Source organism: Arvicanthis niloticus, chromosome 9 (genome assembly GCF_011762505.2).
Source record: "Arvicanthis niloticus isolate mArvNil1 chromosome 9, mArvNil1.pat.X, whole genome shotgun sequence".
Lineage (NCBI taxonomy): Eukaryota > Metazoa > Chordata > Mammalia > Rodentia > Muridae > Arvicanthis > Arvicanthis niloticus.
The window spans coordinates 23,496,497-23,509,988 of NC_047666.1; the positions used below are offsets into that span (position 1 = coordinate 23,496,497).

At 42.0% G+C, this 13,492-nt stretch overlaps 1 protein-coding gene across 1 annotated transcript in view; it reads left to right on the top strand.

Annotated features, from left to right (window-relative positions):
• Positions 1–1,774: 1,774 nt before the first annotated feature.
• Znf638 (zinc finger protein 638) overlaps positions 1,775–13,492 on the top strand; it is a 129,246-nt gene continuing 117,528 nt past the window's right edge. Inside the window, 1 exon segment of the mRNA XM_076939991.1 lies at positions 1,775–1,881. Within this exon segment, the coding sequence (XP_076796106.1) occupies positions 1,796–1,881 (86 nt within the window). The 5' untranslated portion in view covers positions 1,775–1,795.

The window sequence follows — 13,492 nt, forward strand, 5'->3', positions numbered from 1 at the left end:
CTCTGCAATTGCATCAAGATGGTCTCTCGAGTTTCTTTGGGGCGTGCAGGTCCGGACTTGGGTGAGGGTCCCCTTTTGGGGTCTTTCAAATAAAAATATTAAGTCCCTCCAGGGGCAAGGTGACCAAAAATGAAAAGGCATGCAAGGACGTGCCCAGACAAGTCCAAACAAGCCCAAGTGAGTAATGGGCCATCTGGTGTTTACTTTTCTCTCCCCCTTTTCGAGAAGTCCAAGGTTTCATGGTCAAAAGTAACTAGTCATCCTGCCAGCTCACACATAGCCGCTTCTGTAAGTTGCTGATGTTTGAAATATCCAATCATATGTAACCACGCCAAATTTTCCCGCTCTCCCCAACCCCTACCCATAAATATCACAAGTTTCCTGGGTTCTGGGTGGGAACCTCTATCTCCTGCATGAGATATGTTCTGGCCCGAGGGCCCTCATCATTAAACCTCCTCTGCAATTGCATCAAGAAGGTCTCTCGAGTTTCTTTGGGGCGTGCAGGTCCGGACTTGGGTGAGGGTCCCCTTGGGGGGGGGGGTCTTTCACTGTCTGTGGTGAAACACGCTGTCATGGTTGAAGCAGTTAACCACATTGCAACTTTAATGCAAAGGCAGAAAAGAGCCTGCATACCTTAGGAGGGCGAGGCACTAATGACCTCCAAGTGTGCACTATTTTGGAAAGTTTCTAACATGATCAGCATGAGTTTTAGAGGGACATTTACGATCTTAAACCATACCGAACTAAAACAGAAAAATAAGCAAAGATATCGAAAGTTGGTATGTTACATAAAGACGTGATTGTGGGCACATACATGCAAGCAAGCATATATAAAAAAACGAATAAATCTTTTAAAAATAACGATAACAAATGCCCAGCCGGGCAGTGGTGGCGCATGCCTTTAATCCCAGCACTTGGGAGGCAGAGGCAGGTGGATTTCTGAGTTCGAGGCCAGCCTGGTCTACAGAGTGAGTTCCGGGACAGCCAGGGCTACACAGAGAAACCCTGTCTTGAAAAACAAAACAAAACAAAAAAATAACAAATGCCTGACAAAAACAAGTTATGGAGGAACTTATTTTGACTCTCGGTTTGAAGGTCATGGCAGAAGTCAAGGCAGCAGGAGCATGAGGCAACCTGGTCATTGCGCCCTCGGGAAGCAGAGTCATGGGTGCTGGTGTTCTCCTTCTTTTTTTTTTTTTTCTTTTTTTCGAGACAGGGTTTCTCTGTGTAGCCCTGGCTGTCCTGGAACTTCCTCTGTAGACCAGGCTGGCCTCGAACTCAGAAATCCGCCTGCCTCTGCCTCCCAAGTGCTGGGATTAAGGTGTTCTCCTTCTTAATCAGTCCAGGACCCTCTCCCCCCAGCACTTAAGACGATGCTGCCCATAGTCAGAATGGGTTTTAACACCTCCATTTACCTAGTCTAGAAACTTTCTCACCCATGTGCCCAGAGGATTGTCTCCTGGGTGACTCTAGATCCTGTCATGTTAACTATTAACCATCATTCAACCAAGACCTATCTGTCTAAACAGGCAAGCGCCCTCCAGTTCAGAAGCATGTCTCTAGGGATAGAAATCTTTCCCCTCTGCTGCCAGCTCCAGCCTGAATTTTCACTGAGGCTTCGCTGAGCTTTGAGTGACCAGGGAGACCTGCTGGCCAGACCCCGCCCCCGGATTCCCGCGCTCGTCTCCTATTGGCTGTCTTGTTGGTGGGCGGGACCCTGCACCGAGCTCAACGCCTGGGGACACAGCAGAGGCGAATGAGGTGAGGGAGGAGCTCAGAGCTGTGCAGGTCGGCGATGCCCGGGGCTGGCGTTCCCGCAGCGGCGTCGAGCCCCAAGTCCGGGGCCTCCGGGGCGTTGCAGGTGTCGGATTCCCTGAGGCGGTGAGCGCTTCCCTTGTCCGCGGTGCCCCGGGTCGCCTGTGCTGGGGCTTCAGGGGGGCGGGCCGCCAGGTCCCTTGTGACTGTCAGTCACTCCCTGGCTGCTGTGCTCGTTGAGCGCTGGGCGTGTGGGAGGTGGCTGGCTGTCAGTTAAAGGCGCGGGACGCCTGGGCTTGCGCCCTTGGCGACAACAGCCCCTATGCTGTACAGGCCCCTGGCCGCAGAGGCGGCCACAGTTCCTGGCCACTCTGGACCGGCTCAGTGCGAAGCCCTTGGTTCTGCGAAGGATCACACATTCACGGGGACCCCTGAGAGGACAGGTGGAGTGGTGGCCGTGCAGCGAAATGGCTGGGATGAGCTCGGCTTTGAAAAGCTTGCTCTTTTTCAAAAATGACACTTGCATAACTTGCTGTGGCTCATCCTAAAATAGTTTTTGATGTCAAGACTGTAGACGTTCGAATGCAAGACCGACACATTAAAGTGTAACTTTCGAGCTTTCTTATTTGGTTTGTAAGAGGCTTCTGTCATCAGAAGTTGGGGGAGGGGCTACTGTGAAAGCTCGGGAGGAGGAGAGCTTACCTAGCATGCAAAGCTTCCTGAGTTTCACCCTCTACACTTCAAAACAAAAACAAACAAACAAACAAACAAAAACCCGCCATACATATTGAAGAATGGGAACAGTCAAAGGAGCATTTGGGACGTTATTGAAAGGTTGTACTTGTTTCTTCCATTTGTATGATTTCACCCACTGCCACTCACCCAGGTTTGGATTATGAAAATGTTTAACAGCGCCCCCCTTAGCGGAGAGAAAGTGGGCGGCACCTGGCAGTTGGAGTAGCCAACCCACAACTCAGCATAGGAGGCAGCAGCCCATCTAATGAGGGCAGCGACTGGCATGTCCCATGAGTCACAGGGGACACTGTTTGCATGCAGGCACTGGGGGCACTAAGTGGAAGCGTCAGCCCCAGGGGTTCACCCTTCTGGCTGGAAAATCTCCTTTGGTTTTCTGGAGGGAGCTGCCCGGAACCCTGTTGCTTGTACTTAACCCAACTGGCTTTCAGTACCCCTCGGCGCACTCCTAATCAATCTCTCTGCCTCTGTCTGTCTGTCTCTGTCTCTGTCTCTGTCTCTGTCTCTGTCTCTGTCTCTGTCTCTCTCTCTGTGTGTGTGTGTGTGTGTGTGTGTTCTTGAGAATGGAGAGAATGACAGGCATTGTGGAGAAACGCTTTGGTCCTATGTCATCCTTCTTGGTGCCAGCTTTTTGAGTCACGTTCTTGTGACTTTGTTTCAGTCTGCCTTGCCCTTTCTCAGACCCCTGGTTTGGTTTGAGTGAAAATGAATGGTGGCACTAGGTGATTTTTATTGTTGTTTTTTGTTTGGTTTGGTTAGGAGTGTGTGTGTGTGTGTTGCAACTTAATCTAAGTCTTCAAAGGATGAGAGTATTACAGACTTTTAAAATGAGTGCATATTAGAGATTGTTTTTACTGGGGGACTAGAATGTACAAACACTAATTTTATTCGGTAAGTAGGAAAAACGTAGGTACTTTGAATGCACCTTTTCTAAACCAACATTGCTACAGAGAATTTGCTTGTACTTTGGGGTGGTTTAAATAAGAATGGCCTCCATAGCCTCTTATATTTGCATGCTTAGTCCCAAATTGGTGAACAGTTTAGGAAGGATTAAAAGGTGTGGCCTTGTTGGAGGGGCTGTAGATTGCTGGAAGAGGTGTGTCACTGGGAGTGGGCTTTGAGGTTTTAAAAACCCACACAAGGCCCAGCCTCTTTATCGCTGCCTGCTGTTTGCCAATCAGATTGTAAAGCTCTCAGCTGCTGCTCTAGCACCATGCCTGTTTGCTTCCCACCCTGATGATAATGGACTAACTATGAAATTGTAAGCAAGCCCACAATGCTCTCTTTAAGTTGTCTTGGTCGTGGCATCTCTTCACAGCAATAGAACAATAACTAAGACACCCTCTAATTTATATTTTCTGTTCATTTTACTTTGCCATAGGCTTAAAGATGGTGTTTTGCTGTCCCTACTTGTCCAGATTTTTTAGTGTCTTTCTATTTGAATTTAAGTATATTTTTAAAAGGGAGGTTATAAAATGTAGTATTCCTTATTGTTGCTTCTGAGAATGGGAAAGCTTAATAATGCTTTATGGCAGTAGAATAATTTAAAGAACATAGGACTGGAGAGATGGCTCAGAAGTTCAGAAAACTTGTTGCTTTTGGGAAAAACTTGGCTTTAGTTCCAGGCATCCACATTGTTGTGGCTCACAACCATTCATAACTTCAGTCTCTGGGACCTGATGCTCTCTTTTGGCACTTACCAGACAGGCACATGTTGCACATATACACAATCAGGCAAAACATTCATACATATAAATAAATCTAAATATATTTAATTTTTTTTAGCCTGGTGTCATGGCACATACCTTTGATCCCAGCATTCAGGAGACAGAGTCAGGCAGATCTCTGAGTTCAAGGCCAGTCTGGTCTACAGAGCTAGTTCCAGGACAGCTAGAGACACTCTGTCTCAAAAAACAAAATGAAACCAAAAAGTCAAATGCTTTTGAGGCAGTGATGGTACATGCCTTTAATCTCAGCATTCAGGAAGCTGTAGGCAAATCTCTGTAAATTCAAGGATACTCTGGATATATATATATATTTCTCCAGTTCCAGGACATCTGATATCCTCACATCAATGTACATAAAAAAGTTTGGAAATATATATATTAAGTTGACTTTTTTTTTTTTTTTTTTTTTTTTTTTTTTGGTTTCAAGGCAGGGTTTCTCTGTGTAGCCCTGGCTGTCCTGGAACTCACTCTGTAGACCAGGATTTGGAACTCAGAAATCCACCTGCCTCTGTCTCCCAAGTGCTGGGATTAAAGGCGTGCGCCACCACCACCCAGCTAAGTTGACTATTTTTTAAATGTGTACTATGGTTTGTAGAATGGTAGACTATGCTGCATCTCATCCAAAATAATTTTAAATATCAGGATAATCATTAGAATGCAACATTTGCACTTTTGTTTACTAAATAGTAATTTTGAGCTCTTATATTTTTGGTAACGTATCATCTTTCATTAAAGAAATTGAAAAAAATGCAAAAAAAAAAAAAAAAAAAAACCTAAAAATACCTAGTTGTTCTAGTTTCCTTACTGTTCTTATGATAAATACTCTGACCAAAAATAACTCGGACAGGAAAGGGTATATAAGGGTATATAAAAGGCTTACACTTACAGGTTTCTCACTGAAGGAACTCAGAGCTCAAGGCAGGAACCATGAGGAGACAATGATTGCTGTCAAGGCCTCATGCATAGTTAGCCTTTACATGTAATGCAGACCGCCTATCTGGGCATGATACTACCCTTAGTCAGCCGGGTCCTCTCACATGGATTAATAATCAGGATAATCCTCCACAGACATGTCCACTGACCAATCTGATCTAGGCAGTTCCTCAGTTGAGGCTCTCCTATCGGATGCCTGTAAGCTGTATCACAGTGAGAAGTAAGGCTAACTAGAGCACTAATGCGCCCACCCTCCATTTTGAAGGATCATCATCATTATTATTACAGTTGCTTCAGCTTGCTTTCACCCACAGCTACATGCTCAGCTTTCAATTTTGGAATGCTAAGAGTATGGAATATGCAATTTTAGGGGTGAGTGGGTGGACAGCCTGAGAGGTTGTATTAAGATTTCAGTTTTCTCCATTGAAGTGTTAGTACCACCAGAGGGTCAGTGTCTGCTGAAATGAGAAGCTTACTCGGCTTTTCTATTATTATGCAGGTAAATATGGTTAGCTTTAAAGCCAAATGAGACTGCTTCTTTTATTTACCTTTCCATCATTCTTTGAGTTCCTCCTCTAAATGTTTTAATGCCATCAAATAAGCCAGATAGTGCAGGGCTCTGGCAGTCTCATTTTTTAAAAGTCTGCTTCTCCATCCTTACACTCTCATCTGCTCTTTCAATGCCAATGTCTTTAAAGAGGCAAGAAAATAGATTTGCACACCAGAGCAGCAGGGAAGGAAGCCATCAGAGCTCTGGGAAATAAACACTGCAATCAAAATGGAATTGTGAATGAAAAAACTAGAAAACAATGTTGTCAGGCTTTGAGGCATAGCATAGTTCCGAGTCTTTCTTTTTATGATTTAGTTGGTTTTGTTTTATGTGTGTGAGTGTTTTATCTGCATTTATATAAATGCACCATATGCATGCAGTGTCCACACTAACCAGAAAAGGGTGTCAGATCTCCCGGAACTGGAGCTACAGACCACTACGAGCTGCCAATTGGTGCGGATAGCTCTGTTCTTCTGTAAGGACAGTGAATGGTCTTTATTTTATTTTATGTGCATTGGTGTGAGGGTGTTGGATCCCCTGAAACTGGAGTGACAGAGAGTTGTGGGCTGCCATGTGGGTGCTGAGAATTGAACCCTGGTTACTCTAGAAGAGCAGCCAGTGCTCTTAACCACTGAGCCATCTCTTCAGCCCCCTAAATATCTTTAACTACTCTCCTGCCTGAGTCCTGGGTTGTTCTTATCATCTTTCCTGGTTTAATTTCTTTGCTGTTAGATCCTGTTTTGTTTTAAACAGGATTTCCCTATGGATTCCTAGCTGGCCTGGAACTCACTATGTTTACCAGGTTGGCCTCGGACTCACAGATATACACTTGTCACTGCCTCCTTAGTGCTGGGATTAAAAGCCTGAACTACAATGCTTGGCTGGTTTACTCAACTGGAAAAAAAAGTTTATTTATTGTTCACATGTGTTTCTGTGTGCACACACATGTGAAGGTCAGAGAGTAACTTTTGGGAGTCAGTTCTCTTCTACTGTGGGATCTGGGGACTGAGCTCAGACTGTCAGATTGTGTAGCAAATACTGAGCTGTCTCATTAGACCTAGCTCACTTATTTTGGTGAAGCATTTACTCCAGTTATTTTCCAAGAAAAGATAATTTTTCTTAATCCTTCGTTTAGTTCTTGCATGTTTTAAAAATGTTGGTATGTGTGTGCAAGTGTCTGAGTGCACATATGTGTACAAGTGAATGTATTTGTAGAGGCCATAAATCAACCTCTGTTGATCTTCAGGAGCTGACACCTTGTTTTCTGAGACAGGATCTCTTACTGGAACTTGGGGCTCATTGAGGAGGTAGGCTTTCTAACGCAGGCCAGGGATTTGCCTCTCCCTGCTTCGCCAGAGCTGGTGTTGCACTACCTCCTTTTTAAAGGAGTATGGAGAATCAAACTGTAACTTTTTTATTTTAGTTTTTCTTCTATTTCTTTGTTTCTGTCGCTTGAAGTCCTTTTTACTCTTTGACTTTCTATTTTCTTAGAGGAGAAGCTTCCAGTTCTCTGAGTACAGGATAAAATATTGGGAACAGTCCACTGAAGGGAATATGGTAAGAGTCCCTATGACCATCTTGGTGTTCAGACTCATAAGAGGACTTGTGGGACTCTAATACACTCCTGTTCTCAGCTAGGATGTTTAACAGTAGAGGATGTGAAGATGTGGCAAAAGGAAAAGATTCATAGGATGAAGCCTTCCCAAAACAAGGCACAGCTGGGTGGTAGTAGGGCAGCACTCAGGAAGCGGAGGTAGGTGGATTTCTGAGTTTGAGGCCAGCCTGGTCTACATAGGGAGTTTCAGGAAAGCCAGGTTTACACAGAGAGACCATGTAAAAAAACACAAACAAAACAACAACAACAACAAAACCCAAAAAACATGGTGCAAGCTTCCAAAAGTCCTTGCAGTTCCACAGGATATAACTGTAGGTGTGACAAAATGTCTGCCTAAGGTTTATATTGAGGGGTGCAGTGTGGTGTAGGCATCTGTGTAGTATGTATCTGAATTCTGGACTTCTGGAAAGCAGATGTTTCCTACAGACCACGTTATTTATACTATTTAGGTGCAGTGAACTGCCCCTCTTCCTTAGGACATGGTAGAAGCCTTCCGGAAATCTGAGTTCCTAGCTATCAGCCAAGGGCAACCATCCTTTCTAAAGGCTGAAGTGCAGGCCTGCCGTATGAGCTCTTCTGCACAGGGGCTGTGTGCAGTGGTCCAAACACATTTGAACATTCCTTGCCTCAGTTTACCTTTAATGATTGGCTTGAAGCTCTGTTGTGTTTAATTTACATTACAGCCCATCTAAATACTGCAAATATTTGTTTGAAGGAATAATCATGAGTGCCATATTTATATGAACCAGTTTTCTCATTTCTAATAAACGAGTGTTTAAGCCAATTTTTTAAAAAGAAATAATATAGATCTTTTTATGTACTTTGAAAATGGTTCCCAGAAGTGAAAATCATGACTTCAACTTTATTCTCAAAATGATAGAATTTAAGAATGAATTCCAAAGCAGGCTCTCTGATTGTACATGTCATAAAAAAAAAAAAAATGAACCGGCATTCTCTATAACAATGTGTGAGTGCGTTCTGTATTATACATTTCAGAAGTGAAGGTACCAAAAGTAACTATTTTATCCCTGGAGCATGTCATAGTTACTTCTCTGTTACTGTGATAAAATGACAAAAGCAACTGAAGGTTGAAAGAGGTTTTGGCTTATAGTTATTTTTCGGGGGATACAGCCCAGCATGGCAGGAAGGCATTGGTGGGGGCCATGGTAGCAGGAACAGAAAGCTAGCTATATTATATTCATACTCAGGAAGCAGAAAACCAGCAGGAAGTAAGAGCAGGCTATGAAACCTCAAATTCTCTCCTCTATAATATACTTTCTTCAGCAAACCTCTACCTTCATTTTTTTTTTTTAGATTTATTTATTCATTATGTATACAGCAGTCTCCTACATGTATGCCCAAAGACCAGAAGAGGGCACTAGATTTCATTAAAGATGGTTATGATCCACCATGTGGTTGCTGGGAATTGAACTCAGGACCTCTGGAAGAGCAGTCAATGCTCTTAACCTTTGAGCAATCCCTTGAGCCCCAAGCCTCTACCTTCTAAAGGTTCTATAATTTCCCTAAACATCACCAACAACTGGTGACCAAGTGTTCAAACATATGAACGCATATGGGATATTTCTTATTCAAATCCACAATAGGGCATCAGAATGCTACAGCTATTTTTTAAACCATTTCATAATTAAAAAAAAATAAATTGGCAAAACTTTTATGTTTGTTTGAAGAAGTATCTGTGTTAACAGTTTTTCTCACATAAAACTTGAGTTAAAAAATGAAGTATGTGTGTGTGTCACATGTGCGTGCATGTACAACAAGTGAGGTTTCTCCACTTTGTTTGAGGCAGAATCTCTCTTCTACTGTTGTACTGCATTCTTCAAGCTAGTTAGACTTCACGCTCTGGCTTCTTCTGTCTCTGACTCCCACTTCCCTCTAAGAATGCTGGGATTATATCTCAGAATGCATTGCATACAGGGAGCAAATTCAGGAAATTAGGCTTAAATAGCAATTGCTTTCACTGAGCCAGCTACTTGGCAGAAACTCTGTTAAAAAAAAATCTTAGTTTATTATTCCAGTGCTGCAATCTGTATTACACATTGCATGTAATAATAATAATAATAATAATAATAATAATAATAACAACAACAACAACAATACAGTGAGGACTGGTGCCTCAGCTGATCCCTTCATGGCTAAACACACTCTAGGAAGATGTTCCCTGAAACTCTACCAAAACATTCCCATTGAAGATTCTTCAAGAGATGAGAGAAAGAAGGTGGTTCCCATAATATAGGATACCAGCCAAATTAATGTGTAAAATGTTGAAGCAAATAGGTCTTGATGGGGATTGCATTAACTCTGTAGCCTGCTGGGAGTGAGTCATATTGCCATTCCATCCTCTAACCTGTGAACTTGGGGTTTCTTTTGTGTCTTGCTTGTTTTTTAAACCTTTCAAGTTCATTGAATTTATTAATTTCACAGGAGAATATGCATGTGGGGGTTGGGTAGGGGTGGCATATGATCTTTAGGATCTAGTCTATCATATCCTGTCATTTATGAATACTTTTTTATTTATAATTTGGATGTTATTTATTTTTTTATTTTTTTATTTATGTATTTTGCCTATTACTCTGGTTAGAACTTCACTTCCTATGTAGAATAGAAGTGGCAGTTGTAAACATACTTTTTTTTGTTACTGCCTTACATCTTTGGTGACATATTAACTGTAAGCTTTTGTTGTTTTGTTTTGTTTTGTTTTTTGAGACAGGGTTTCTCTGTGTAGTCCTGGTTGTCCTGTTACTCTGTAGACCAGGCTGGCCTCAAACTCAGAAATCCGCCTGCCTCTGCCTCCCAAGTGCTGGGATTAAGGGATTAAAGGCGTGCGCCACCACCGCCCGGCTAACTGTAAGCTTTTCATGTATGGCCTTCATTATATTGAGACATTCTGCTTTTATTCCTAGCTTTATTGAGCATTTTTATTTTGAAAAAATGAAAATTTTAATTAAATGGTTTTTATTGTATTAGGATAATCAGATGTTTTCCCCTAGAAGTTTTAAAGTTAGCACCTGGTGATAGGAAAGCTAGACAAATATGCAAATTTTAAATTTGGGCCTGAGTCAAACAATAGGAAGAGAGTACTTTTTCAATGTAAGATGCGCTCACACCCATAAACACATACAGTCTGCAGCTAACATTATGCTCATGGTAAAATACTGGATGCCTTTCATGTTATGCATGTATGTGTGTGTGTAGGTATTTATGGAGACTAGAGAATAACCTTCGGTATCATTCTCAGAACACTGGCTACCCCTAGAAGTAGTATCTGTCCTTTTGGGGAAGCTCACTGATCAGGTTAGACTGGCTGGCCACAGAGCTCCCATGATCCTCCAGTCTCTGCCCCCCCCCCCCAATTGCTGGAATTATAAGCATACTACCACACATTGCCTTTTAATGGAGGTTCTGGGGATTGAATTCTGCTCCTCAAGCTTGCAAGGAAAGTGCTTTACTGACTAAGCTATCTCCCCAGCCTAGATGGTTTTCCTATGAGATCACAACTACGAATGGTGTAGGGAGTTACCATGTCCTTTGCGTGACTCCGGGGATAGTCCTGACTGTGGTGGTGAAACAATGAAGAAAAGAGACAGATAGACACATGTACATACAGAAAAGCTGGGATTGGGCAGTGGGCTCTGGTAGAGAAACTGCAGTACTTTAGAAGCTCAGCATGTTTATTATATGGACTATAACAGAGACATGGTGTTATTGCAGACAACTGAACAGGGAGATGGGGTTATTACACACAGATAAACAAGGGGCCAGGGTTTATGGTATACAGCTGCATCAAGGAGGTAGGTTTACTTAATTTGGATAGGAACAGTCTCTGTAGGGGAACAATTTCCAGGCTGTAAATATCCCAGGGTAGGAGAACATTTTCTGCTCACACTGCCAATACTAGTGCTTGGTCCTCTGAGAAAGGCTTTGCCATTCCTCTGAATCCTAGGCTATAGGTAGGATCCTTGACATGGCTTTGCCCATGGCAACAGCAAACTTCACTCGGGACTTCACTCATTCATGGCTTCCCCAAATCTCTATAGTAAATTCTCATCTATGCAACAAGGCATGGAAGGAGAATGAAAGACAAAAAGCAAATCAGAAAGGAAAATATGTCTAGGTGGTGAGACAAGACAATCACTTTAGTAGAAAATGTAAGAATTGACAATAGAGCAGTAAATTAGTGTGTTCAATAACAATATTTTATACAAATAATAAAAGAACATTGAAAATGTAACCATATAGGGTACAGGTGGTGGTGTACGCCTTTCATTTTAGCACTGGGAAGGCAGAAGCAGGTGAATCTCTGTGAGTTTGAGGCCAACCCAATCTACAGAGCAAGTTCCAGGAGAGGAAGGGACTACACAGAGAAACCCTGTTTTGAAAAACTAAAATGAAAAGGAAAAAAAGGAAGGTAATAAAGACACACAGACAGACAGACAGACATAACCATATAGCATAACAGAGATGAAATACTAGTCAGAGTGTGGAGACTCAGTAATGTTGAGTGCTCAGCTTTAAATGAGGCGTTAAGACTCAAGAAACATTGTGGAAGAGTGGGAGAGAAGAAAGTAAGGGCCAGACATGGGGTGGGAGCTATGCTGTAAAATGTTGTCTTTGGTGGCGCACACCTTTAATCCCAGCACTTGGGAGGCAGAGGCAGGTGGATTTCTGAGTTCGAGGCCAGCCTGGTCTACAGAGTGAGTTCCAGGACAGCCAGGACTACACAGAGAAACCCTGTCTCAAAAAACCAAAAAAAAAAAAAAAAAAAAAAAAAAAAAAAAAAAAAAAAAAAAAAAAAACCAAAAAAAACCAAAAAAAAAAAAAAAAAAAAAAAGTAAATAAAAATAAAAAAATAAATTAAAAAAAAACTGTCTTCAGATAGTAACAGAAAAGTTAGACAGGCATACAGGCCTCCTCTAAGGAGCCTGGAGTAGCCAGTCTTGGCCTCATATTTTAATAATAGAACGATGTGTTTTGCCACTTTGCTTTAAAAAATGATGTAGATAAGATCACATGCCAACAAGGCTATATAGAGAAACCCTGTCTTGAAAAACAAAAAAAAAAAGAAAAAGATCACATGCTAATAGAAAGTGACCAAAATTATAAAAAGCAGACACAATATCAGGGTTAAATTAATCCACTTTGACTTTTTTCCTAGATTCTCAGATGAAGTTTTCAGTGCAATACTACAATAAATCACCACAAGGTGGCGATAGAACTCTAAAATACTTTTAAAAAGTAGACTTGGAAAAGATCTGATACTGCCCCATGAAAGTAAAAGGTTAAGACGTCTCTTTCAGAATTTATGGATAAGCCCCAGTGCTTGCTCTGGCCAGTTTTTGCAGGGCATAACCTTGTTTAGATAAATAATACTGCTAAAGAACAATATTGCTAAGTGAATTTGGTGTCTGTCTCTTGGGTTCCAGCAGACATCAGTACTAACTCCGTAGCTCTAGCCCCTGACCCCTGCCAACAAAATGTCATAATATAAGGCTGAAGAATGGCTCGGCAGTTAAGAATGCTTATTGCTCTTGCAGAATTTGGTTCTCAGTACTTTTTTTTTCCCCCCTTCCCTTCTCCCTCTTGCTCTGGCCCTGCTCGATCCAGCCCCGGCCCAGTGTTCTCAGCACTTGTATAGACGCTCTCAATCTCCAGTGACCAACTACAGCTCCAGAGAATCCAATTCTTCTTCTGACTTCCTTAAATTCCTGCATGCAGGTGGCACACAAAAACTCATGCAGGCATTCAAAGACGGGTACATGGGAGGATTTGAAGGAAAGAAAAGGAGAGGAAATGATGGAATTATCATTCCAATAAATAAATCAATTTTAAAACAAATCATACAAAGAACTTTATAAGCTAAGGAAGGGGGTATAAGGCGGTGATAAGGGAGTAGGTTCCAGAGGCTTCTTGCTTGTGTTGAAATACAGCCCCTAATTACTGTGTGGTATTCAGTAAAACACTCACTTTTGTGTTTCTCTTTCTGTAAAATAGAGATTGTAACCGTGCCCCTTATACTGTATTATTCTCAGGATTAGGTGAGTCTAAAAGTGTGAATGCACTTAGAATAATCCTAGATTGCACATGAGATATAAGATTTTACAGAATTAAATTTTGTTTTAATATTTTTTTTTCTAGTCATGA